The 25,599-nt window shown below is 38.8% G+C and overlaps 1 protein-coding gene across 7 annotated transcripts in view; it reads left to right on the top strand.

Moving 5' to 3' along the window:
* The window catches only part of npas2 (neuronal PAS domain protein 2), a 49,062-nt gene extending 24,209 nt beyond the window's left edge, over positions 1-24,853 (top strand). For 4 of the 7 annotated variants that reach the window (XM_015046068.1, XM_015046069.1, XM_015046070.1 and 1 more), the window contains exons 2-22: positions 5,389-5,577; positions 7,312-7,368; positions 8,306-8,460; positions 8,540-8,631; positions 8,817-8,906; positions 9,660-9,780; positions 10,928-11,041; positions 11,131-11,249; positions 12,751-12,833; positions 12,925-13,031; positions 13,153-13,300; positions 13,412-13,496; positions 15,349-15,475; positions 17,022-17,119; positions 17,215-17,301; positions 18,237-18,443; positions 18,915-19,127; positions 20,103-20,287; positions 20,376-20,468; positions 20,553-20,757; positions 21,547-21,801. In XM_015046068.1, coding sequence (XP_014901554.1) covers positions 5,522-5,577; positions 7,312-7,368; positions 8,306-8,460; positions 8,540-8,631; positions 8,817-8,906; positions 9,660-9,780; positions 10,928-11,041; positions 11,131-11,249; positions 12,751-12,833; positions 12,925-13,031; positions 13,153-13,300; positions 13,412-13,496; positions 15,349-15,475; positions 17,022-17,119; positions 17,215-17,301; positions 18,237-18,443; positions 18,915-19,127; positions 20,103-20,287; positions 20,376-20,468; positions 20,553-20,757; positions 21,547-21,801 — 2,697 coding nt within the window. In that variant the 5' untranslated portion in view covers positions 5,389-5,521. Of the gene's footprint in view, positions 1-5,388; positions 5,578-7,311; positions 7,369-8,305; positions 8,461-8,539; positions 8,632-8,816; positions 8,907-9,659; positions 9,781-10,927; positions 11,042-11,130; positions 11,250-12,750; positions 12,834-12,924; positions 13,032-13,152; positions 13,301-13,411; positions 13,497-15,348; positions 15,476-17,021; positions 17,120-17,214; positions 17,302-18,236; positions 18,444-18,914; positions 19,128-20,102; positions 20,288-20,375; positions 20,469-20,552; positions 20,758-21,546 lie in introns of those variants that run through there. The other 3 variants (XM_015046073.1, XM_015046071.1, XM_015046074.1) reach the window with 3 other exon arrangements.
* Positions 24,854-25,599: the final 746 nt, after the last annotated feature.

Below are 25,599 nucleotides of genomic sequence, written 5' to 3'. Positions count from 1 at the left end.
TACCTTTTAATTTTCAGGGTGTTGGGGGGGGGGGGGGGATCAAAACTCAAACAATGTATTATAGAATCAATGCAACAATATTTGAATCCAGGTTTGAATAGTGCCTATCTATATCTAATATTTTCCAGAACTCCCCCAAAATCACTAACAATATTAAATCACCTCTTTTTTGTGTGTTTTCAAAAGTATATATATCACAGACTTGACACAGAGTTTTAATACACCTCTGAGTGTAGATTTATCCAGCTCAAATTTGATCAGTGAAAGTATCCTAAATTTGTATTAATGGTGTCCACCAGACAAAAAAAACAAACAAACTGTAAAATAACACAGAAAACCTGCTAAGCTAAGACCTGCTAAAATGTTAAGATTACAGGAAACGTAAAAATATTACTGGGTATCTATGTTACTGGAAGACATTGTGCCTAAGCACAACTTCCAAACAACAAACCAGAAAAATACTATTAAAATAAATATCCGTATTTATCCTTACCTAAATGAGCCTTATTTAGGTGTTTGTAATGAAGTTTTGTTGGCCAAAGGTTCGACTCTGTTGATACAATAAGGTAACTCAAGTATTACTTCCTTTTCTATTTCAAAATACGAGTTTCAAACAGCAGCTTAAAATCTGGAGCCCAAAGAAGTAGCCTTACCAGAAAAAGTCGCACCAACAGCAACTGGGTGAAATATCATGCTAATAAGGTGTTTACACCCCAACCGTATTGGCTTCTGTTATCTTGAGACGAGGACGAATGACCTAAAAACAGGACGGCACAAGATTGTAAAAGCCAAACAATCAGGTTTATTTGGGGAGCAGGGGTCAAAATCAGACAGAGTTTGGTAACAAATCAAGGGTCAAATATTTACGAGCAGTCTCCAGTTTTCTGGACAGCGGACGATGGAAACAAACAAAGGCAGGCCGAGTTAAACCCTTCCACAGTTACTCAAGTCGAGCTGGAACGACTCGCAGTAAACACAGAGGAAGCAGATGAATAATGACTGACAGCAAGCAGGTGTAGAGCAGAGCAGTGAAGCAAATGTTACAACAAAGCAGAAGACAAAGCGTAACTGAACAATGCTGGAGTGAAATGATACATTTCTGCAAAATGCATGTCAATCTCAAGAACACAATGAAACCTGTCACACCACAATTCCATATAGTTTGAATTTGGATTGTGACATTTTATGCTATTTACAGTTTTCTGCCTATATTGTTTCAGAAATAAAGTTGAGATTTTCGTGTGTTGAGAAATACAGTGTTTGACTACAAACACAGAAATCCGATCTCGTGGTTTCAGATCAGTTTCGAAGTGTAACGGTGGACTGTTGCGTATCACATTCCATATTTGTCTTTAGGGAGAACTGCTGCGCTCCGTCATGACAACTTGGACTTCTTTCCTAGAAGGAGTTCTCGTTTTTCTAAGAACCCAGCATTTATTGCTCTGAGTTGAATTTTGGGAGTCCCATGAGTAAACTACAAGTAGTTCCTCCATTCCTATTCTCTTGTTGTGTGTTAACATTCATCGTTGATCATGAACTTGAACTTTAGCAGCTGGTGTTCAAGTTCGTAGTTAGAGGCTGTAAAAAGCCAAAGGAATGAGTTTACGGAGACTGTAATGGTTTTTTGATGTTTAACTTGTAGGTTGGAGTTCAACCTTTACACAGTAAAATAATGTGGTTTCACTTTATACACAGCTTTACAGAGTAAAGTCGCATCAAGTCATGCTGCCAACGTAAAACAATACATTCACAAACTAGGTCAAGTTGTTCCTATTAACAGATTTACACTGTATATATAGAAAATGAGACGTTCTCTATTTTAAAAATGAATTTCTAGAGCAAAGAAATTCATTTTTTTTCTGTTTTACACTATAAAATGGTTGAAGAAAAGCTCTGCATTAACTTTCTGACAAATCTGTAGTGTATAATAAATCTGACAAATTGACAATAACACAAATGTATTACCACAAAACATTTAAAACTCGAGTATAATATAAATGCTCCAGTATAAAATGAATTAAGACATTATCTATACATTTTTCATTATTTTGAACTTAATAATTACAAGTATTTTGAAAACTTCAATACTAAGTTGTATTTCAGTCAAAAATAATGATAATAATTTTAAATGACTTTGCAGTACAGTTTAAGCATTTCACCTGCGACTTTCACACTATTTGTATTCGCTGTCTAACATTATGTCCTTCAAATTCAAAATAAATGGCTCATGTAGTGTTTAAATTTTATTTGGATGGATTTTTTTTTTCTCCATTTCAGTTTGAATTGACAAGAAAGTGCAATATAGCACCAGCTCAAAATGGACAAAGTGGATAAAAGTAAAACTAAGAGCCTTGGTGCATCAGTTTTAAGTGACTTACTTTGATCCACGTGAAGAATTGCTACAGCTTCAGTTTTCTCAGATGTGACAAAAATGACTCCTGAAGAATGTTAATAAAGTGTGACTTCAAATATGCCTCTGTGTTTTAATCAAGGATCAATCATTTCAAGAAAATTTGCATTTGCTTCTTCCATCATCACAACATTCTTCTCTCTCTCTCTGAGCTTTCTGTCTCTCAACACTTTAAATCTAAATATCCATCCAGCAGAGCAGATGCATTACTGCCATGCAGAGGAGGAATGCATAGTGCCTCAAATGTAATGGCTTTCTTTGTGATTTTACATACATTGATATTGAAATGACTGTTTAATATACTCTAGTGCTGTTTTTTTTTTTTTTTCAGTTTTAAAGTTTGTGGTCCGTTTAAATCTCATTCTGAGCGAGGCGGATCCATATAAAGGAGACTATTGGGGTTACAGTCAATTGACTCTTTGACTTTTGTTGTACAAATACATCGCTATGGCTCCGAATTTTTTGTCTCAAGTTGTCTTCCAAGACCGGTGACATATAATCTTATCTCCATGTTTGCTGTGGGAGTGTTGAAAAGGTCTAAGATAACACAGAAAGTGCTTAAGTTTGAAAACATTACTCCTGCTTTTAGATATATATGTTTTTATCTCCACGTCAGAATTTATTGCGTTTTATTATTGGGGAAAAGACGTAAAACTTAATCAGCCGTTGCTAATTGGAACAAAGTCTTTTAGTTTTTTTTTTTTTTTTCATCTGTTATTTCTGGTAAGCTGTTTTGTGATAGTGGGCCTTCGTGTATTGTAATGACTGAGCTAACATATTATGCTACAGTCTGACCCGAGGCAACTCCTTGTCTACATAGAATAAAGCAAACGCTGATGACTGCCTGCATTAAAATGACTCACCACATATATTCATGACCCAAAAGTAATCACTACGTGGTTCACTTTATTTCCAAACCTCCCTATGTTTGACTTTGTTAATCAAATTAAAGGCAAGTATGTTAAAACTGGTAGCTTAGTGTTGTCTGTGAGCCAGTAAGAGGAACAAAATGCTGTTGTTGTTTTACCCATGGCCACAGTCACTAAATCGGTTCTTATGTTTATGTTAGAGGTGTATGCTGGTTTCTGTTCAAGCCTGCCGTAAACAAAATGTGTGCAGAAGGTTGGTGCACTCTGATTTCTGCTGAGTTATTAAAAGATGTGCCTGCCTCTGGCAGATTTCTAGGTCAGGAGAGCTCCTCCTGTTCAAAAATCCTCATTTAGTTCAAAAGTACATTTCCCTAGGTGGATATGCTTCATTTACTTTACATTGCATTTTTAATGATTCCACAGGAAGGCATTAAATTGAACTAGCAATAATAGACAAATCTCATATAAAACCGGAGTCTAGTGTTTTATAAGAATAGTTTAAAAAGTTAATTTAAACACCACTGCCATACATTTTTCATGTAGTTTGGGTGCAGATAAGTGAGTTTTTGATGTACTTGAATTTGAAAAGGTTTAAAAGTAAGATAAAAATTCACAGATGGCCAACTTCCTGGCGAGGCGTATCATATTTACTCACACTTTCAAGAAAAGATGAAGTATAAGGAGACTTTTTTTTTCCCATGATGCTCCATGGATTCTCAGAATGGGGCATTGCTGCAAATTTAACTATGTGATGCAGTCTGTTTGAAAATTGAAAATTTTTCACTAATCTGAATAATGAACTGATTGTGACAGCTTGATAACTCTCAAGTCAAATTGAAATATATGTAATTAACTTTGAATTGACATTGTGTTTCCTTTTATGAACTTTTTGAGTGTTTTGGAAGGAGCCTTGAAACCTTTGTTACAAACTGGCACCGTATAAATAAACTGAACTGAATGAAACTACTGACTCCAAGTGTGAAATTTGCATTTGCAGGCAGGATGTGGAAACTCTCACTACTTTACGCTTTCTAGATGTAATCCTTCATTTAAAAATATTGATGCTTTTTATCCTCATAGCAAGATTGTTGCGTTGCTAGCTTACTTCCTGTTTTTGGTTTGAATAAGGCTAAATAAGACAGGTAGCTAGAAAACTGTCCAGGTGAATGTTACTCATTCTGCCTGGTTTTAGGTGATGGCAGGGTTCAATTACAGGCAGGAGGCAGACTTCCTAATCAAAACTGGAATAAATGGCTTCCACATCATCTGTTTATCAGAGTTACAGCAAAGACCCGTTCAGATGCCACTGGAACTGGGTCAGTGTTGCTTTCTGGCTGCACAGCTGCTGACATAATCTAAAAAATGAACTACAAAGAGTAAAGAAGCTTTACGTTCTTTGATCTTCACAAAAAATAGAAAAAGACAAAACTATAAATGGACAATGTTTCGACATGGTGCCATGGTGTTTATTGAGGAATAGAAATGATACGAGTTCCCTGATCTTTGGACGTTCTACAATGGCTGTTAATAACTTTGGCTAAAAATGATGGAGAACCAACTATTATTTTTTAATAAAGATATAATAAATGCATTGTCTTAGCTATGTTTTCCTGCAATATTTGCCAATCGTACAAAGACTAAAAGTAACACTAATATGTTTTTAATTGTGTTTTTCTCAACATGCTTTTTAATGTCGTTTTTCATCCCACAAGAAGATCCATCCTTCCTGTGGAAAATTATATTTTTATCTTTACTTTGAATCCTGAAAATAGAAATAAAATGGGGGTTCTTTAAAAGTGACTCCAAATTTCCTAGAGTGGCTACGTATCTAAAATTACAAGTCGTCTTGTTATGTAACAGTCATGTGACGCTTGTGGCTCTAAAAAGCCAAAATAGCTCTTTAGGTTATAAAGGGTGCAGACACTCAGCTTAGCTGGTCAGATCTATTTATTTAAGGCAGAGAGGCCTATAAATAATCTAAAATCGCAAGTGACCACTAGGTCACTTGCGATAAGGTTCTTATTGTATGTTTTCTTTACGTATAACTTTGCTAATCAGTCTACAACATGCTAATATTTACAATTATATTATTTTTCTGTCATTTTACAGGATTCTGCATTCCTTCAGGGGAATCAAGAAGGTTTTGGGCAAGTAGTTTTTTACAATAGTGCGTTCCAACAAGGTCAGGACGGATGGGACTTCCAAGACTTCAGAAAGGGCCTAGTTGGCAGAGGGAGTGAGTATGGACAACCTTTCAGACTTCGGCGGCCCGTGTCCGTCCACGCTTAGGGAATGGGAGTGAGTATTAAACACACTAACATTGGTCTGTTGTCGTAGATTTGTACAGCTGCATGCCATCTCATTGTAGTGTATTGTTGGAATAATTTAGCCACCTTAAAAGGAGTCAAAATACAAACATCTCCCCAATGAGTTTTATCTGTATGAGACGTTTCTAAGGACATAAAAAGAAGCAAGTGTTACCGTTTTGAAACTGGTGGGAAATTAATTTCCGTACGATTTTGGTGATATGTATGGTCACTATCACATTTTCAGTTTTCAGGCAGAGGCCAACAGTTTGCTATTTAATAATCTCCTGGTATCCACTGGGCCTTTGGTAGAAAAACAGGCCCACAGCATCACTGATCTTTCATCGTACTTAACATTGGACTGTTTGTAGCTCGAAAAAAATCAATCTTAATTACTTTCAGATGAGACAAGTCCACCGGCTTGTGCTCTTTTTGATTTTGTGCATTGTGGGGTCGCATGAATTCATACGACATGCAGGATTTTTCCCTGAAAAAACTCGACACTCTAATCTGTGCAGAAGCCTGCTGCCTAAGTACATTTGATTCTTTAAATATAAGCAAAGCTATTATCCATCATCCTCACCATGCTTTTACATGGAAAGTATTCACAGCACTTCACGTGTTACACATGTTTTTGTGTAACACGCAAATTGTGTCAAATGAATCTCTTTGTTCAAAATTCAAACCACAAATGCCCCTTTATGACATTGTGTAATTTATTTATTTTTTTGAGAATGTTTTGCAAATTTATTTAAAAAAAAAAGTATTCACAGATAATACTTTGTTTATAAAAACTCAATGTTGGGCTTCATCAATTTGCAACAAAACAAAGTCCACATAGTCAATACGGGGTATTTGTAGGAGAAGTTTGATTTGATACAGTTTGAAATAAGGCTGTACTGTAGAAAGCCAAGCGCTGTAAATACGTTCTGGGTTAAATGTAAACAGCATGCATCAGATATGGCCGATCCGCATGTTTCTCTTTTCACATCAAGACTGGAAGACGAGATAATGTCTCCGTTCTGCGTCCACCAGCTGCTTTGTACTACATTACACTTGGTCCACAATCCAGCATTACCCCTTACAGTGCATTTTGCTTATGGCTTTTTAACTACTTCCTGATGTGGCTTTTTACTGGTGGGTCAACTGCAACCCACATTTTGTGCTGCAGTTAAACAGATTTTGTGCTGCAGCTGTGTGTAACGACCATGTGTAAATTATGGATTTTAAATTTTGCAGAGGTTTGCTGCATGTCTCCATAAACACTGAGCAGTCTTTTTTTTTTTTAAATCTACCACAGTGACCTGATTAAAGGTGAAGATTCCCAGGAGCTTGAACTGGGTTACCAGGTTATGCTAACAGAGTTATGGCAGACACTGTGGACATTTCACCATTTCTGCCCGACGCTAGTTTGACTTTGTCTGAAAGAGCTTTTTTCTTAAGACAGAAATGAATTATTGTGACACTCTTTGACACGTAGAAAGTGACATATGCATATTTACTCACGTCACTTTGTAAGACTGTAAATAATATCTAGGTAAATGTTATGCTTCTGCTTCACGGCCAGCTGGCACACTGTCACACATTTCCTGGAAAGTCAAGAAGAGCTGAGTCACTGTTGGGTTTTGACAATTACTTTATTTCTTGTTGCAGCATGTTAAACAGTCAAATGATTACTTCTTATTCTCAAACAATATATTTAATTGGCCCGTCCTTGTGCTTTCAGTACCAACAGCTGTGTGGAGGACTTAATGGATGAAGATGAGAAGGACAGGGCAAAAAGGTACTTTATCCTGTCTTACTGTTTCATCTGTTAGCATGAATGTGTCGTGATCGCCATTTTTATAGACAGGTACAACCTACATTGTCTTCGAATTAACAGCTCTCATGCGACATGAATTTTGGTTTTCAGTGACTTTGTGTTCGGAGGTGGTAGACAAGTTGAATTAGGGGCCATTTTACCGTTCAGTTACTTAAGCAAGGACTTTTCTGATAAGAAAAAGTTAAACATTCTTTCGGACACCTGAAAAAGCCAAATGGCTTGCCGACCGGGATAATCAAAACGCTTTGAAGCAAATTATCAACACAGCTGTACAAGCACATAGGGAAGAGAAGTTAAACATTACCTACAAAAGAAAACAATAAAGCTGAAGCTACTAGAAGTTGTTAAAATTAACTCACAAAACTGATTGTTTGACTTGTAATGCAAGATAAACATGCACACAGAATGGTGAATTTTAGGTTAATTCTGTTTAAGTACATGTATTTATGTTATATTCTTTTAACGACATAATTTTTTCTTTTTAAATACAAGAGCATCAAAGACCTGAGGAATGATCCCATGTTCTACATGTTACATTGTGTTTTATTCTACTGACATCACTAACAAAAACACTGAGAACTCATTAACTCTGTTCATTTTTTTGAACAATTAATTAACCATGATTAATTCCCAGCAACCCTGTCATTAATCAGAAAAAAAAATTACTTGTCAGCCCTAATTACATATCGTATTTTATTAAATTATAAATAAAATTTGAGTAAATGTCACATCATAAGTTCTGTGAAATATTTGTTCTATTTAAATAAATGTAATGAACTAGAGCATCAGCAAGCTGTTTCTTTCAACTAAATAGAAATTTGGTGCTTTTCCACTTCTACTACGTTGCACTTGTGCTGCCATTTTTTATTTTTTTTTTAATGTGTGCATTGCTCTGCAGAGCTTCTCGCAACAAATCTGAAAAGAAAAGAAGAGACCAGTTCAATGTGCTCATCAAGGAGCTATGCACCATGCTCCAGGGTCAAGGCCATCCGCGCAAGATGGACAAATCCACCATACTGCAGAGGACGATTGACTTTTTACAGAAACAGAAAGGTCTGCGCACATTCGAACATCTGTAGATCATCATTTCAGCCACTTAATCTCGATCACTGACCTTGCGTCGTCCTTTCAGACATCACTGCGCAGAACGAGATTTGTGACGTGAAGCAGGACTGGAAGCCCTCGTTCCTCAGCAATGAAGAGTTCACTCAGCTCATGTTGGAGGTAAACCTGAGCAGGATGCGTCCTTGAAGCAGATGATTTAGTCTGAATTCTGACTGATGTGAAATATTACTCTTGCAAATTCTCTTTATAGTGATAAATGAATGACACGATTGGCAAAATGATGTAGGAATCTGAGACTTTAATTAGTGATCATCTGATAAATGTAACACATTCACCTCTTTCAGGCCCTGGATGGCTTCCTTGTTGCATTAACGACAGATGGAAACATCATATATGTGTCTGACAGTGTGTCATCACTTATTGGCCACTTACCGGTAAGTCGGAGGAGTCGATAAATTAACCATTAATCATCTTTTCAGCTAATTTTGCCACAGTATCAATGGCTACTTAATTGGAAAAAGAAAATCTGTTATTTGTCACCAGTAACTGTTATTCACATTTGATCTTGTTTTGAGTTCATATTTTTGAATAAAAGTAAAAATTTATGGTCTTTTAATAAATTTTTCTTCTTACTATTAGGATATAATTAAACAAATACAGGTTTTGTCTGTTTTTCTTTGTTGAATGAAGATTAGCATTATGCTAATCACATTTCCTCAACAGATTTATGTAGAAACATACAAATAGGCCTGTCACAATAATCAATAAATCAATTAATTGCATGATAAGTTAAAGAAAAAAAAAAGCTCAATAATTTGCATTAGCATGAATTGTTGAGTCTTCTGTCTGGTGTTTTGGTTTCAACTGCCCCTGTTTTTGAAGGACATTTTTGTTGTTTTGTTTATTTATCTTGGATATTTAAAATATCCAAGATAAATGTGTTAAATGTTCACTACAATTTAAAGTTTAGAATCAGTTCTTGGATTCTTTTGCCATCGCCACGACATTAGTCGAAAATGGTCTCAAAACAACATTATCGTTTATCGCAATAACTGCTGGGACAATTTATCGTCTAACTAGGTTTGTTATTGTGACAGGCCCACAGACAGAGGAACAGGACCACACACGTGAGAGAAGGTCCTGCCAGCATGTAATGACTGACAAACGTCTGTCTCTTTTTCCACCAGTCAGATATGGTGGACCAAAATATCTTGAATTTCCTCCCGGAGCGCGAACACGGCGAGGTGTATAAGCTGCTATCATCCCACATGCTGATGACTGACCCCGTTGCTGCTGATTTCCTTGACAGTGAGTATCCTGCTGAGAGGCCTCGCTGCACGATCGGTGTCTGGGTCACCATGCTGGAGCATGGCGGAAGTACAAAGGTTAAACCTGTAGATGGTCTTTTATTTACGAGAAGCAAAAAATGTAACACGAGAGAGAGAAGCGCTCCACTCATTGCTGATCCTGTTGCTCTTTATTTTATTCTCACCTATTTGGGACATTGTTTAAACCACAAACTTGACACCTGGTTGCTGAGATCCAAAAGGTTTTCTCACATCAGCAGCAATTTTTTATTCAGCTCTTTGTACATTGAAGAAGCGACGGCTCTGGAGTCTGTGTTTTATTGCAATTCTAATTAGCGTGTATCTATGATTAGACTTTTAGCTAATAATAGGAGCTAGCTTAGTATCATAGTTAAGACTTTAAATCACTGTTATGTTAACACAGTAATCCAAAGCGGTGTGGCATGGGAGGCCAAAGACGCTGACCTTAATCCTGTGTTTCTGATGGGCTTTTTCTGACGAAGAGAGAGGGGGAATCGTCGGTGTCTCCGGCTGACATTAGAGGCCTTAATGGCCGCCTCCTAGCCTTGTCTGGAGCGATCGCCAACTCTGCTGAAGAGCCATCTGTATAAACAAGAGTCTGGCTTTGTAACTGCAGGAAAGCCTGATTTTTATCCACTTATAGTTGAGTTGAATCAGTGCAGCTGCAGAATTGTCAGAGAACCTAAACTAGTAGTGTTGTAAATCACCTACAGCTTAAAGTGAGCTTTCTCTGCTTTAAACCATGGACCTCTCTTTATAGAATAGTAAATATTAACAAAGCATTTGATCGATATAATGCACAGTAACAAAAATTATGAGTGTAAACTTAAAAAAAAAGCCATTTATCAATATTACAGCACAAGAGTGAAAAAAGCATGACAAATTCTTAAAAAAGTACTCACACTTATTGTCCCATTTTGAGATGCAACAAGTACAAACTTTGAATGTGTTTTAATAGGATGTTACGTGAATGCCCAACACAAAGTAGTGGAAAATTATGAAGTGAAAGGTTTTATTTTAATAAAAAAATAATAAAAAGTGTGGTCTGCAGAGTTTAAAAAGAGTAAGGGATGATTTTATGTAAATTCATGTAAATTCTAATGTGGAAAATTTGTCAATCTTTGCAGGTGAGACACATATTGAATTTTGCTGTCATCTAGCCAGGGGTAACATGGACCCCAAGGAGCCTCCTGTGTATGAATATGTCAAGTTTGTTGGAGATTTTAAGTTTCATAACCATGGTAAGAAAATTTCATTTAAAAAATACGCAAATAATCCACCTTATTTTAGCACGTTTTGAAAACAAAATGACATACTCCTTGCCACACAGTGCCTACATCTTCTTGTAACGGGCATGAACTGACGTTACCGAGAAGTCTGCAGTCGTCGCTGGAGGAGCAGGTCTGCCTCATAGCAACTGTACGATTAGTCACTCCACAGTTTCTGAAGGTAAGAGCAGTTTGAGGCCTAAAATACTGATTGTTTTTCATCTATCTGTTGTTAAACCTCCCAGAGAAATAACAAGCAGCATGTGTGTTAATAATGAGGCAGGGCCAAGGACATGGCACATTTTGGTCCTTAGTGACGCTGTTATGTCTGCACATTTGTTGCTCTGTTAGGGCTGAATATGACACATTGGTCTCATCTAATAACATCGCCCAAGGATGCTTCAGCGGCTAAGCGCTGATGTCGTAAGCCGAAGCTAAACGCAAAATTAGAAGTTTTCCAAAGTATGACTTTATAGCCTTAAAATTCACCCATCATTTTTGTTTCAACTGTACAAATTGAGTCCAGTCAACATTAAGAAGCATGCATATGATTCATTATTCATTTAATATATTCATGTTTAAAACAGTTAGATCTGTTAAACTGTGTTGAATGGCGTTAAATTGTGAAGAATTAGAACATGCTAGAGCTAACGTGATTTCCTTGTTGCAGAAAATACTCATAAAATCACAGAAGTCAACAAATGAATATATGTATATATAATATCGATTTGTTTGTGGATGAATAAAAATCAAATTTTTAATTTAGTTTAGCCCTTACGCTGTTAGTCGTAGTGGAAAAAAAGATTGTTTTGGCTGTTGCAGCTTCTTATATGATAGCTCCGCAGCTCTCCCTCAGATAAGCACGTCATTAAATCACTGGATGTTTCAACATTTAAAGCTCAGTATTTAGTTTATGAAGCAGGAGAATAAGTTGCGTTCATACACGATGAACTGGATCCACAACAAACATGGTGCTAGGCAAATGATCAACAAGTCATATGAAAACAAAGCTAAAGCTAATTTAGCGATTCCGCTGCAATAAACCACAGTAGAACAAATATGAGTTTGTTCTATATTCCTTTTGGCAAAAATGAAATTTATGTTACAAATAATACAGTATTTTAACTCAATATTTGTCAGGTTGTGAAACAAGAAATTCAGAAAAGTTTAAATGGAAAACAGATCTGTTTCATTTATTTCCTTTCCTTTCAGATCAATAACGCTTTCTGCTGTGCCGAAGCGTTATTTTTTATTTTATTTTATTTTTTAATTAAAATACAGTTCGTCACTACTTGACCGTCCGGCTTCATGCTTTCACCTTCAAATGTTTTTGACTTGTGGCAAACTTTTTGCCAGTCCTTGCTTTACATTTCCAATTTTAAAACTTGGCTCGGTTCTTTGTGCAGGATAAATATGGAAGTTCAAGGCCACATCTGTTTGGGATTAGTCAGAACATTCAACGTGTTTGACAGTGACGCACAAATATGGTCATGCAGTGATTTAGTGAGAACAAAACTGTGAGGCAGAGTTGCCAAATGCGTGAAGCTAGAGTAGCTCACACTGTCCTTTTTGGTGGTAACCTTCATTCAGTATCTGGAAACCACTGGACAGAAGGATCCAAAAACAAACAAAAAAGTACTGTAAGGAAAAATGTCTGACTCTGCTACTGTACTCTTGTTCAGGATTTGTGTAACGTGGATGATCCTTGTGACGAATTCACGTCCAGACACAGCCTTGAATGGAAGTTCCTGTTTTTAGATCACAGGTGAGAAACTGAAATCGTCATATTTATTCAAGATTATTTTACCCCCAGATTAAGGTAATCTCACATGTTTATCATCACCTTTGTGTTTCAGAGCATCACCAATCATAGGCTACTTACCATTTGAGGTTCTTGGGACTTCGGGTTATGATTACTACCATGTGGATGACTTGGAGCTCATAGCCCAGTGTCACAAGCAATGTAAGAAACCCAGCGTTGCCTCTTTATTACAAATCGTCATCACTGGTTGACTAATAAAATAAAACTAGGAACTTGTGAGCGCAGCATTGACAGCAGCTTTTATTTTCCCTTTATCTTCTAGTAATGCAGTTTGGAAAGGGTAAATCCTGCTATTATCGCTTCCTGACCAAGGGACAGCAGTGGATTTGGCTGCAGACTCATTACTACATTACTTACCACCAGTGGAACTCCAAACCCGAGTTCATTGTCTGCACTCACACCGTTGTCAGGTAATCCTGAGGGTTTTCTTTTGTCTAGCATCATGTGAGATGTATCTGTTGGTAGAGAATCCATAGATAGGAGTGGGAATGAAACTTGTCACACGAATGTGTCTCGTTTAGTTACGCGGAAGTGCGAGCTGAATGGAGGAGAGCTTTTGGTCTGGAGGAGCTTTCGCCACCTGAGATAGCGCCATCCTCTGTGAAGGTAAGAGTTCTGCATAAGCAGAAATGTCTCTAGGTTTGAAACAATTCATTGGATTAATCGTGATTAATCGATTATTGAAATAATCATCAACTAAGTTAGTAATCGATTAATCGTTAACTGGAGTATTCAGACTCAAAAAAGGCCATTTACTGGAAAAAAACAACATATTGAGTGTAGTAATATGTACAAAAATACATGAATTGCACAAAACATTATTTAAGATGAAAAAACCTTTGTTTATGAATATGTTTTAGCACAAATTCCTCAGGTTGCTTACTTTTGGATTTAACCTGCTCAGATTTACCAAAGGAATATTATGTTACTGCTTTTTGCACTCTTAATTAAAAAGGGAGTTGAATTATTTATTTATATGCATCTTCTAATGAAAAATCTGTAGGCTGTGCAATTTTGTTTACCCAGTTAATTGGTTAATTGTCAGAATAATCCACAGATTAATTGATTACAAGAATAATTCTTAAGAAGCCCTAAAATTTACTCTTAACTATCAAAAATTTTCACATTTTGACATGTTGTAGCGGCAAATTTCAGTGTATTTTATTGTAATTGTAAACTGGACGGTGAATGTTGTGTTTAAATTTGATCGAGAATTAAAGCAGATTTCATTCCATCATATCAAAATGGCCACCCACCGAGCAGCCAGCAGTCAATACGAGGAGAGCGCTAATCAGAGAAGTGGCTGAGAAATCTGTGGTAGTTGTGGAGGAGCTACCGGTGTTGTCTGCTCAGGTGGGAGAATGCGTTGATGGGTCACCTGTTGGGCCTGATTTATGGCTGCCGTGTCAGTCCACACAAAAGGCGTCTCACCGCAGGCTGGCACACTCCCTGTCGAGGATGGGCATTTCCTGTCATTTGCCCAGTCGTGCGCGTCCTCGTTTTGGCTCGCCAAACAGGAAGAGCAGCCTGGTAGAATTTGAAACCGCATTAGGTTTAACCTAAACAAAGCTAAAGGTTTGTTGCGAAATATGACATACATTTTACAAACAGGTTGTAAAAGTAACATTCACCAGGTCGGACTAGGCAGATAGTGGTGTGTATTGTTGAAAATGGTAATTTTGCTTGCCAGCGCGTTGGAGCAGCTTCTTTCCATCTCCCAGTGGCCGCTTTGCATGGCTTTGTTTCACACGAATGTTGTGTTAACTGCTAAGAGGGAGTGGTGCCATCCTCTTTTGAATTTCAATGCGAAAAGTCCTCAACACAAATCCCCACTGTGAAACATGGTGAAGGCAGCATCATGCTGTTGGGATTTTGTTTTTCTTTTTGTCAGCAAAGACAGGGGATTAGGTCAGATTTGATGGGAAAATGAATGAAACTGGTACGGAGGTTCACTTCCCTGCACCACTGAGCCCAGAATAGAGTAAAATATACTTTGTTGATCCCCGAGAGGAAATTGCTTATTTGTCACAAATGCGAAGTGATATAAATTTATTAAAAATACATGCAAACATAGTTAGATCATGTTAGAGCCAAATATGAGACAAAATCTAGCTCTGACTCAAACACTGAATTTTTTAAAAATCGCTATTCATTAACTATTTTGCAAAGGTGAAAGGTCAAACCGTTCAGTCTCTAGAGGTCTAAAGCTGGTAGATAAAACTCAAAAGACTTACAGCTCTATTTGTAGCTAAAGGTGTTCATATTACGTGTTATATTAACTCAGGAAAGCTGAATGCAAATGCACAATACGCCACACAAAGTCATGATTCTGTGTCGCTTTAAAATTATGCTGTGCTTAATTTTATAACGTAAAATCCAATAAAGTTCGTACATATATCATGACATAATGTAAAATAGGTTCAAAGGGCATGAATACTGTTTTTTTTTCTCCCCCCAGGCCCAGGAGTTGTACTTGGACATCTGCTCCACCCTGGACGCGACGAGGGACAGAAACAGCGGCGCACGTTCAGTGTCCTCCCATAGCTCTCGGAAATCCTCCCACACCGCCCTGTCGGACTCTTTGTGTGAGTCATCCTCTTCTCTCTAAACTGCCAAGTCACTTTGAGGCAGGTTTCCATGTAAAAAAACAAAACAAAAAAAAAACACTGTTCTTGTGTTTGTGCTTGTCACTTTGAGCAAAGCTTTATAGACATTTTCTTTATTTTCTCAGCATAGAAATCACAGGTCGTTTAGTTTTTTTTGTTTGTTTTTTTTTTTTTAGTTTTTGTGAGAATTCCCCAGTGGATGTTTTGTTATGGAATCTTAAGAAACTTTGTAATCAGCGGTAAAACTCCTGAAACGAAGCAGACATGGCGTCATCGCAACACCTCCTTATACGTGTGGGTGATGATGCATCTCTGATGAAATGTTTCCAAACCCCAGGGTTTCTGTCTGCTGTCCCACCAGCTATGTAACGCACTAAATACTTCCACCTGCATATTCATGAAGACAGTGCAGCAGCTGGGGCTTTTTCATAGCAGTATCTGTTTATAAAAAGTGTGTAAAGCTTCCCTGAAAAACACATTCACACAGTGGTGGACTTATTTAGAAAACAGCCTCTGTCAGAACTATGAGTTGCAGATATTTTTCTTGCTCAGCCTCGGTTTGTGTGGGCTGTAATAAAAAAACAGTGTGTGGATTTATGTCAGAAAAGGCCTCTGAATCAGAAGCTGTTGTACAACCACAGATGGATTATATCCCTTCTTTTATCTTAACTTCAAGAAAACAATCCTCGCCCTTTGAAAGAGGAGAGAATATTTTGTTTTACTTTGGTTTGCGTTTTTTAAACCCTGCGTTCAGATAACGAAATCTAGACAGTAAAAGCGTTACCATCGCATTGTCTGTGTTTGAAACCCCTTCTAAAGGTAATAATGACCAGAATAGTTTGATTTCCAGTGTTCGTCTTGATGGAATATTTCAGTACATATTTTTGTTTCCGCCTATAAAGTTGTTCAATTTGGCAGGATATCTCGGCAAAACCCACATACTCAAATCCACAAATTCATTTTTCTCGCAAACGTGGCACCACTTGAAAGGAAATTTATAATCTTTTCATCAGTGTAAGATTTGCCAAGAATCTTTCTTGTAGCAAATAAATAGTCAAATACAAATTTCTTTTAACTTTTATTCTTACTTTGTGTAATTTTGATTAAGTTTTGATTAGTCATTATTGGAAGTCCAAAATGACTTTGGACTGAACTGTACATTTGGCCAAAATATCAAAAAAATGCAAGAAAGTGAAGGATTTGTGTGTTTTTTTTATTGTAAGTCTTAATTCACTGTCATTAAATTAAGCAAACAAAACATTTTGTAAATGTGCTGGGCAGACATTTATAACAATGATCAAATTATCAATCATTGCTCCCTTTCTCTTTTTACTAGGACTTCTCTCTCTTAACTGTTGAGCAACATATAATTTATGCAGACTGATCATATGTTGTCTTAAACCTATTCTGCTTTACGTTTTTACTGCATTCGCCTCAGTTTTACTCATCGGTTGCCAGGGAAACGCTGTCCTAACAGAGTCAATGCTCAGTCTGTGTGTCTAAAAGTGAGCCGTCTCCTTTGCAGCAGCAAACTCCTACACAGAGGCCTGCACACAATCATGGCCGTCAGCCTCCATTGGACCAGAGAAGACACCTGCCAGACTCCAGCCCAGTGGGTCAAAGGTCAGCTTATTCCAAACAAGTTCATGTTAAAAAAAATTCTCGCTGCCTGAAGAGATAGAATCAGTCGTGTCTATTTTTGTTTTTCCCCAATGTAGAATTTGGCTCAAAGACAAAATTCCTTTGACCTTGTTCCCCAAATGAGCCTCTCCCTTTCTCCAACCTGCAGCAAGCACTCCACCATGGTCAGTGTTTAGACTTCCTCTCCTGCCTGTTGCTCTCCTTCTGCTCTGCTTGTGTACAGTATCTCGCTGTTATGACTGCCGCTGCAATTTGGGTCTGTTTCATCCGCTCCGCTCTCATGTACACTGACGCTTGGCCTGGTTATAAGACTGCGATTAGAAAAAGGACATCAGGAGAAGGCTAAGAAAAATAAAGAGCATTACATCTTCATTTTGCAATTGGACTACAGACTGGTTGCAAGGTTTCCCCCAGAAAACTTGCTAAGCCTGGTGGTTGGGTGCCAGGGCAGTCATTCGTCCAGCGGCCCGTCGTGTTTTTGAGTTAAAAAATGTTTAAAGTTTACAGGAAATCCGAAAATATCACTTGATAATTATGTGTTGTTGAAAGATTGGAAGATTAATACCAGAACACCAGCTATTAAGTCTTAAAAACTAACATTTTAATAAGACTTAAATAAGTAAGCAATGCTTAGCCTGGTGGGGCCACAAGTAAAGCCTGGTGGCCCGCCAGACTTATAATACACTGGAGGAAACCCTGGGCTGTGTGTTTCTAGAAGAGCCGTACAATTCTTGGATTGCTTTTCCTCGTTATAATTAACTACAGCGACACTTGGGGAATTTTTCTGTCTCAAATAAATGAACTGAAACTGAAGCAGGAAGGCCTTTCTGTGCTCAGCTCACATGTTTTCCCTGGTCTGTGTTGTCTTCATCTGCTGATTTCTGATGGTGCTTGAGCTGAATATGTGTCTCAAGTTAATCAGCGATTTCAAGTTAAGTGTGTGTGTGTGTGTGTGTGTGTGTGTGTGTGTGTGTGTGTGTGTTAAATGTAAACAGTATGTTAAATGTAAACAGTATAAAGAGGTTACAGAAAATAAATAGGTATAAATCAAGTGTAACACTAATTTTCTCCCATCTGTTTCCATGTTTCTTCTCTACAGCAGCAGCAGCAGCAGCAGCAGCAGCAGCAGCAGCAGCAGCAGCAGCAGCAGTCCTCTGTATATCAGCTGCAGCAGCCTCAGCTCGGCGTAATGAACCAGCTGAAGGAACAACTGGAGGAGAGGACGCGCATTCTGCAGGCCGACATCAAGACGCAGCAGCAGGAGCTGCATGACATTAAGGAGAAGCTCCATCTTGCTAATCTACAGGTAGCAGCCACTCGAAAGACGCCAAGTAATGACATCGGCTTTTCCGGAAAAACATATTCTCTACAGTACAAAAAGCACAGACTTTGAGGAAAGGAATGATGGACATTTGTCTAATTAGAGCCTTGGATTAAGAAAAACATTTGAAGCTTCATATAAGAAAGAAAATCAGCTTCTGACCAAATCCTCAGAAGTAAAGGTAGCTTGTCTCCCTCTAGAGGCAAATGCTAGCTATAGCAGAGCCCAGATTGAGTTTCTTTGTTGTATCAAAAGCCAGAAGTGCCAGAGTTTAATACATAATTGTTAAATATTTATATATTTAATGACTTAGACCCCTATATTTCTGCATATGCAACTTTATGACCCTATTTTAATTGTTTTTTTTAGAGGTATACATATTTTTCTACAATAACATGCAGGATATAAACCAACTCTTTTCAGTAAGTACATTCATATTTGTTTTGTGTGTGTTAGATGTTGTTACAGCAGCCTATCCACAATGACTTCAACCAGGCCCAACAGCAGCAGCAGCAGCAGCAGGGACCAGGAAGGCCAGCACAACAGAACCAGAACCAGTCCCAGTCCAGTGTCATCAGGCAACTCTCTGGCCAGCCAAAACCAGCAGCCTGCGGTTCTCACAGTTCATCTCCGCTCTCTTTGAGAGAAAACACTTCACCGTCTGCACAGGTTGAATACAGATTGCAGATTTGAAATAAGATAATTTTCAATGCTAAAGTCCAGCAAGTGGAAGCTAAGGATGTCAGCTTGACTTAATTTATAAAACATTTATAGAAAGAGAGAGAGGCAGCGCTAAACAGATGATAAACAGAAATATTTTAAATTGTTTAGAGAGGTGGCATTTTTAATATATCTTGTTTCATGTTACATTAGCGTTTAGCATAATTAGCATTGCTAGCAACTTATGTTAATGGCTCAAATTAACCTGTTCACGTTAGCCATAGCTTCATAATTTCACCGACATGGCTGTCTTTCCATATAAAGTCCATATTGAAGGATTTTGGACGATTTCAGAACAAAATAAACACAACTTAGCTCTGGCATTCACTCACCGCTAAGCTAACTGCAACATTACAAGCATTTGGCTGAAAATGTCATGCACTAGCTAATAGCATTTAGCGCAACATATAATGATGGAGTGGAGAATATTAAGAGAGGGATAAACAGATGTTAACTTATTCATAAACACAGAAAAGCATTTTGCTTGATTCATTCAGAATATGAACATCAACAGGTTTTTGTTGCGTTTTTCATTTTTATTAAGATAATTTTTTATAAATTTACAAAGCAGTGCTTTTAGAGTTTTTTTTTGGTTTTTTTTAAGGTAAATTAAATGTTAAACGATTACTCTTTATGAATATTGTTTTGCCATTAGCGGCCATTATTGAACAGTGATTTGACAGGAATTAGAGTGGAGAGAAGACTTGCTGCAAATGGCCTCAGACCAGTGAATTATAAGTTTTGTTTGTAATTTGACAACCTGAATTTTCAAAATGATTAATGTTGATTATGTTGTTCCAGACGATTCATTTGGGTGGTAATGAAAAACAAATCAAACCTATTTTTATTTGTTCAGAAGTTGTTTGTTATGAAATGTCAGCGTCTCTCGGGAGCTTATCGTGCGTCTCCGTCTCCGCGCTGCAGGTTCAGCAGCGGGCTCCTCAGAGCAGACAGAGCCAGTCGGTGAGTTTGCCGATGCAGACAAACACGAGCCTGACGACGCCCTTCTACAGCAACCCCATGATGTTCTCCCAGACCAACACGAGGCCTCAGCAGGACACAAACCAAAGACAGACGGAGAGCCAGTTCAGTCACGACGGACAATTACGGTGAGAAGCCTGAGAAAAAAAAAAAGAATTTGTCTGCCGTTTTATGCAGCAGACGTGGTTTTTACGTCACAAACCGTCTCTCCTGCAGAATGCTTCTCAACCAGTCGATGCAGACCATGGTTCCGACCAGCAGCGTCACTTCCCAGCCCTCTCAGTGCAACATGGGCATCTCCCAAACTCTGTAAGCGGCCACGCTGCGACACTTGGCTCATTTATTGGGTTTATCGTGATACTCCGTCTGACCTCCTCACTGGTCTCCTTACAGATACAGCTTGGAGCAGCCGATCACCTCTTTCACCATGCAACAGGTCAACTGCAACGCCGTGCTGGTGCCCTCCCCCGTTTTCACCTCCCCCATAATGATCCCACACAACTCCTTCATCACGCATCAGGCCCAGTCAACCTACCACAGCCAGCCTCAGGCCTCGCAGCACTCCGTGCAGCTCCAGCAGCCCCAGCAGTTCTTTCAGGTACACAGCAGCAGCAAAAGCGATCAAAGCCTTCTTCTCTGAAACTGAAAAGACATCTGACAGGTTATAGGTTATGTTTGAATATGCAGATATTGTGTATTACTCATTTCATGAACGCAATAGTCGTTTTATTTTTAGATCCATTTTTAAAAATCTTTTTTTGTCGGTTTATCCCAGTGGTCCTGAAGGCCACATTAACCTCTCAGCTGCCCAGCAGCCTCTCGCGTTTTCTCAAAGATTATATAGATATAAGCTGATCAAATGGCGGCACACAACTCCAGGAATTTTGACTGCTGAATCACAACATAGTGGCAAATATTCACAACAAATGTTGTCTCAAGACACTTCATAAAAAAATGTGAAAATAACACCCTTGCTATGACATTTCAGACAGCCAATCACAGAGGTGATATTGTTCTCTTGTCTCCCTGGCAACGGAGCAGAATAAATTCTGATTGGCTGCTTTTAAATGACACTGGAAGTTGGAGAAGTGGATTTATATCCCTTTAAAAATGAGACATGAAAGTAATACAGATGTAAATCCATTATTTTATCTGAATAAATTAGTTTTAGATGTAAATACCTTTAAATCCCTTTGCACTACTTCTGAAACATTAAAATCCCAATTCATAGCTCGCTCAGGTTTGTGGTTGTAACTTTACAAAATGTTGACCTTTGGTAATACTTCTGTAAGATTATGTGTCTAGTTAGCGCTACATTTCCATAAAAGGTTAAATTTCACTAACCAAATTGAACAGAGACCTTTTTCAAACCTTTTTGTTTCCACAGATGACCCAAGGACTTGTACATGGTGGATCTACTCCAGCTTTCCTACACGCCACTAACGTCCCACAGCAAAGCACCATGGGATACATTCAGCAGCAGCCACAAACACAGCAGCTGCCACTTGCGCAGCAGCAGCAGCAGCAGCAACAACAACCACAGCAGCAGCAGCAGCAGCAACAGCAACAGCAAAGGCAGTACCAACATTCCCAAAACCAGCCAGGCAGTGTTTCAGACTTCAGGAACATGCTAACACGGTAGCACCGAGGACTTCGTCTAAACTCTGAGGATCTGCCTCTCTGACGCCGCCCTGCGGGTGGCAGCACGCCGTCGAGCCTCCTAATTCACTGGGGACGGGGCGGGGAGGGATCCAGCCTGCACGTCGTCATAGTGACACCACAAGTAGAGGCTGCGCTGACCCGACGGCGCCCGCCGGATCCGAGGACAATCTCGAGGCCGCGTCGCGCTCAGGAGGACGGCTGCAACGAGTGGATCATCAAAGATGTTTGAAAAAAAAAAAAAACTGAAACAAACAAACAAACAAAAAAACAAAAACTATTTTAGACCGACAAGTGGAGGTTTTCTTCTAGCAAAGTTCTCATATAAGTGTTTGCACTTTGGTACCCCTATCTCCCCGGAAGTAGAATATTTATTTATTTTTTACCTAAGATCAAACGTTCTGTTCTGTTCCTGATCTCCGGCTCAGCTCCCCTCCTGTGGCATGACGCTAATGCTAAGCTACTCGTGACACTTTGTTTCCAGTGAAGATGGAGAGTCGGAGGTGAGCCCTGTTATCCCCACTCGCCACAGTTGGAACCACAATTTAGGCACGTCGAGTCACTACAGCAGAACTTTACACGACAAAACAACAAGTGCGACGACCACTTTAACAAAAGGCAGGTGTGACGTAACACACACTACAGCTGGGAGCTGGAGGTCTATCTAGATTTTTAAAGCCTCAATCCGGGACTGAAGGAGCGAGGGGTGCCGTAGCCGTCCCACCGCAGACCTCTGCAGGCTGAAGCGGTCGCCGCGCAGCACCGGGTGTCGGCGATGAGCTGGGAGGCGGGGAGGACGAATTGTGCCTTCTAACGTGATAACGTTCATGTTGTGGTTCGATTGGTTGCGTCTGATTATGGCTTTAAAAATCCAGCTCAGGTCCATTTGGAATATAAAAGGTATATTTTCGTAAGAGCATAATTTGTTATTAAAACATAAGACATCCAGATTTTCTAATTAATAGATTGCCTATATATATGTATATATATACGTAGTAATTTTTGTGACCTTTATGTTTGCAGTAAGTCCTTACTTTCTGAGCAGAGTCTGTTTCAGAAAGAGTCCTTTTTGAAATCATTACACAACAAAAACTACCAATTGGAAATACAAGCTGGTCTTACACACAGACGTTCTGACAGAAATCGCTCCGGTATGCTCAGAGGTACATGCCGGATCTTCTGCTCGGTCCATTTCAGAAAAGCCTCATGCACGCGAGAAAAGCGTAAATTCATGTTCCCAACAGTCCAATGAGCTGCTTTACGAATGGAAACCTGCACACCGCCCCGGTAAAGATGCGTAAAAAGCCTTCATATAACTTCGTTTGTTTCAGCAACACAGCATTAAGTAAACCCCGCCTTTAATTTGATTCATGTTGTAAAAGAAAGGTAAAAGAAATTCTGTGGCATCTTGGGATCACCAAGTCTCCGTGGCAACCTTTAGATGCCATGCAAAAAGCTGCCACACAAACTCTACATGTGTGGAGTTTGCAAAAAGCTGCTGGGACTTAAACTGAAGCGCATGTGGTTCGGGTCAGACCCGACCACTCGTTAAACTTTGGTCGTCCGTGGACAACTTTTCATTTTAGTTGGTCTTGGTTAGCCACTTTAACTTCAACTACCTTTCAGCCACATCTCGACATCTGGAGTATATATACAAACTGTTTTTGTTTCTCCGCTCTTCCCCTTTTCATCCACCGTAACCACTTGGGTTAGGTTTAAAACAAGAGACATAGATTGGAGAAAGAGTTTTGCCCACTGTTTAGTATAGTGGAGGATCAGTGATGCTGTGGGCCCGCCCTTGTTGGGAATCTGGGTTAGCCCAGCCTGCATGGCATTTTGAATCCTTTGAAATATCAGGACATGTGGTGTAAAAATAAAAGCATGTTGATTCTGGTGTTGATTTAGCAAACTGAAGTTTAGTGCGAGGCGATGCTTCTGCAGCAAAAGATGAATTTATTTTAGGGCTTTTTACACATCTTACAACAGGGGTGCGAGTCCAACCTGTTTTGTGACGGCTTGTTTGAATATTTCAGAAGACTCCAAATTTCCAACGCCAACCAGGTGAGCTGAGTTTCAGATTGTTGCCTGCAATGGCTTCATTCACTCTAAAAATTTTTTACCATTCTGCATTGAGAATTTATAGAGCCACTTCCATCTGAAAGACACTACTTTACGCTAGCATGGTGAAAGAACACGTTTCGGATTCTGTGGAGCTACTTATCGGCTGTAGCAGCTGCTCTCCTTTGTCTCAATCAGCTTGGAGCAGACGAGCGTGTGCAGGAGCCATTGTTTTGATTGTCTCCGTTTTGTGGATAATACAGAGACGACCGTTAACAGAGGATTGGAGTGTGTTGCTGCAGTCTGTCCTGGAAGGGGAAGAGAAAAAAAAAAAAAAAAAAAACCCCCATTAAAACATCACAATTACATCACCGTACAAAGACAATCAGCAGAATATACTGTATTTAAACTGCCTGTACCACAGTGTGACTTCACAATCTAACAAAGATTTTAAATCCTATAACGTAATTCCCCCAGACCCCAAACTCCTCTTCTGGATTTTAATTGCACATGTTGTTGCTACACTTTATAGAAAGCAGCACGGTGGGGGGGCGGGGTGCTTGGCCCGTCCAGCGCCGGAGCTGCCCACGTTGCACGACAAGACGTAGCGAACTCAGCATGTACGTTCAGTGCCGTTTTTACACTTTTTTATGTGCAATGTCGATTTAAAAAAAAGAGAGAGGGAGAGAGAGAGACAGAGAGAAAAAGAATGTTAATTTATACTGTTGGAAATGTTTCCAATCAGATGTACATAGAGGTGTATAATAAGCAGTTGTTACCATGTAATTTATACGGAAGTATTTTTTTAAATGGAAATGTCCTAACATTCCTTTAGCAGTATTTTTTTTTTTTTTTAAGTTTGAGACGCGTCCTCTGAAGAGTAGGATAACACAGGACTTTTATCTGCATGGGAATGTGGTGCGCAGGGCCGGAGGCTCCCAAAGAGACTGAACTGAAGGGTCCGATAGTCACCTTGAGGAAGAGATTAAACAAACAGAAAAAAGATCTGAATTTTTATCACGCGGATTGTAGCGAATTCACCTAACAAAGGTACGAAAAGAAGAAAACGAAGTGCAATTGTGTAAACGTCATGACGTTAGGTTGTTGTTTGAAGCGGTTTCGTTCATGACCGATCCGACGTGTGTCTGCTCATAAAGGTCCAGCTTTACAGGTGCCATGGATGTCTGTGTTTCTGTTTTCACGGAAATGTCGCATCATGCAGGTGCGTGACACTGATATCGCTAAATAAAATTAATCATTTCAGTGACCTAATTCAAAAAGCTGTGCGGGTTCATTGCTCATATAGCAATCAGAAAAATGTATTTTATTGCACAGAAATGCTCTGCTGATTTGCCAGATGTCCAGCAGCTTGTCCCTGACGTGTGAGCCACTAAACGTATATATATAGAAGTATAGATATCAAGAGAAAGTTTAGTGGAAGGAAAAAGTGTGGTAATTTCTTAAGCCACTCAAAATAAAATAAAAATGTATTATTGATCCTATTATTATTATTATTGAAGTTTTCTGAGAAGGCGAATTTTGTGTTTTTTATTAACTAAGGACCCAAGATAACAAAAATTGCAGAAATATTTGCTTGAAATGTATGAGTTTAACTTCCTAAATTTAATAGCTGAATAAAGTAAAGTAACAATTTTAACATGCACCTGTAAATCTGTGACGACGTAAAAGGACGATCTTGCAGAATATCAGCCTTTCTGGCAGG

Source organism: Poecilia latipinna, unplaced genomic scaffold (genome assembly GCF_001443285.1).
Source record: "Poecilia latipinna isolate Pla-1442-1.1 unplaced genomic scaffold, P_latipinna-1.0 Scaffold763, whole genome shotgun sequence".
Classification (NCBI taxonomy): Eukaryota; Metazoa; Chordata; class Actinopteri; order Cyprinodontiformes; family Poeciliidae; genus Poecilia; species Poecilia latipinna.
Note: the sequence above shows the minus strand (reverse complement) of the source record. Positions and strands in the feature narration are given on the sequence as shown.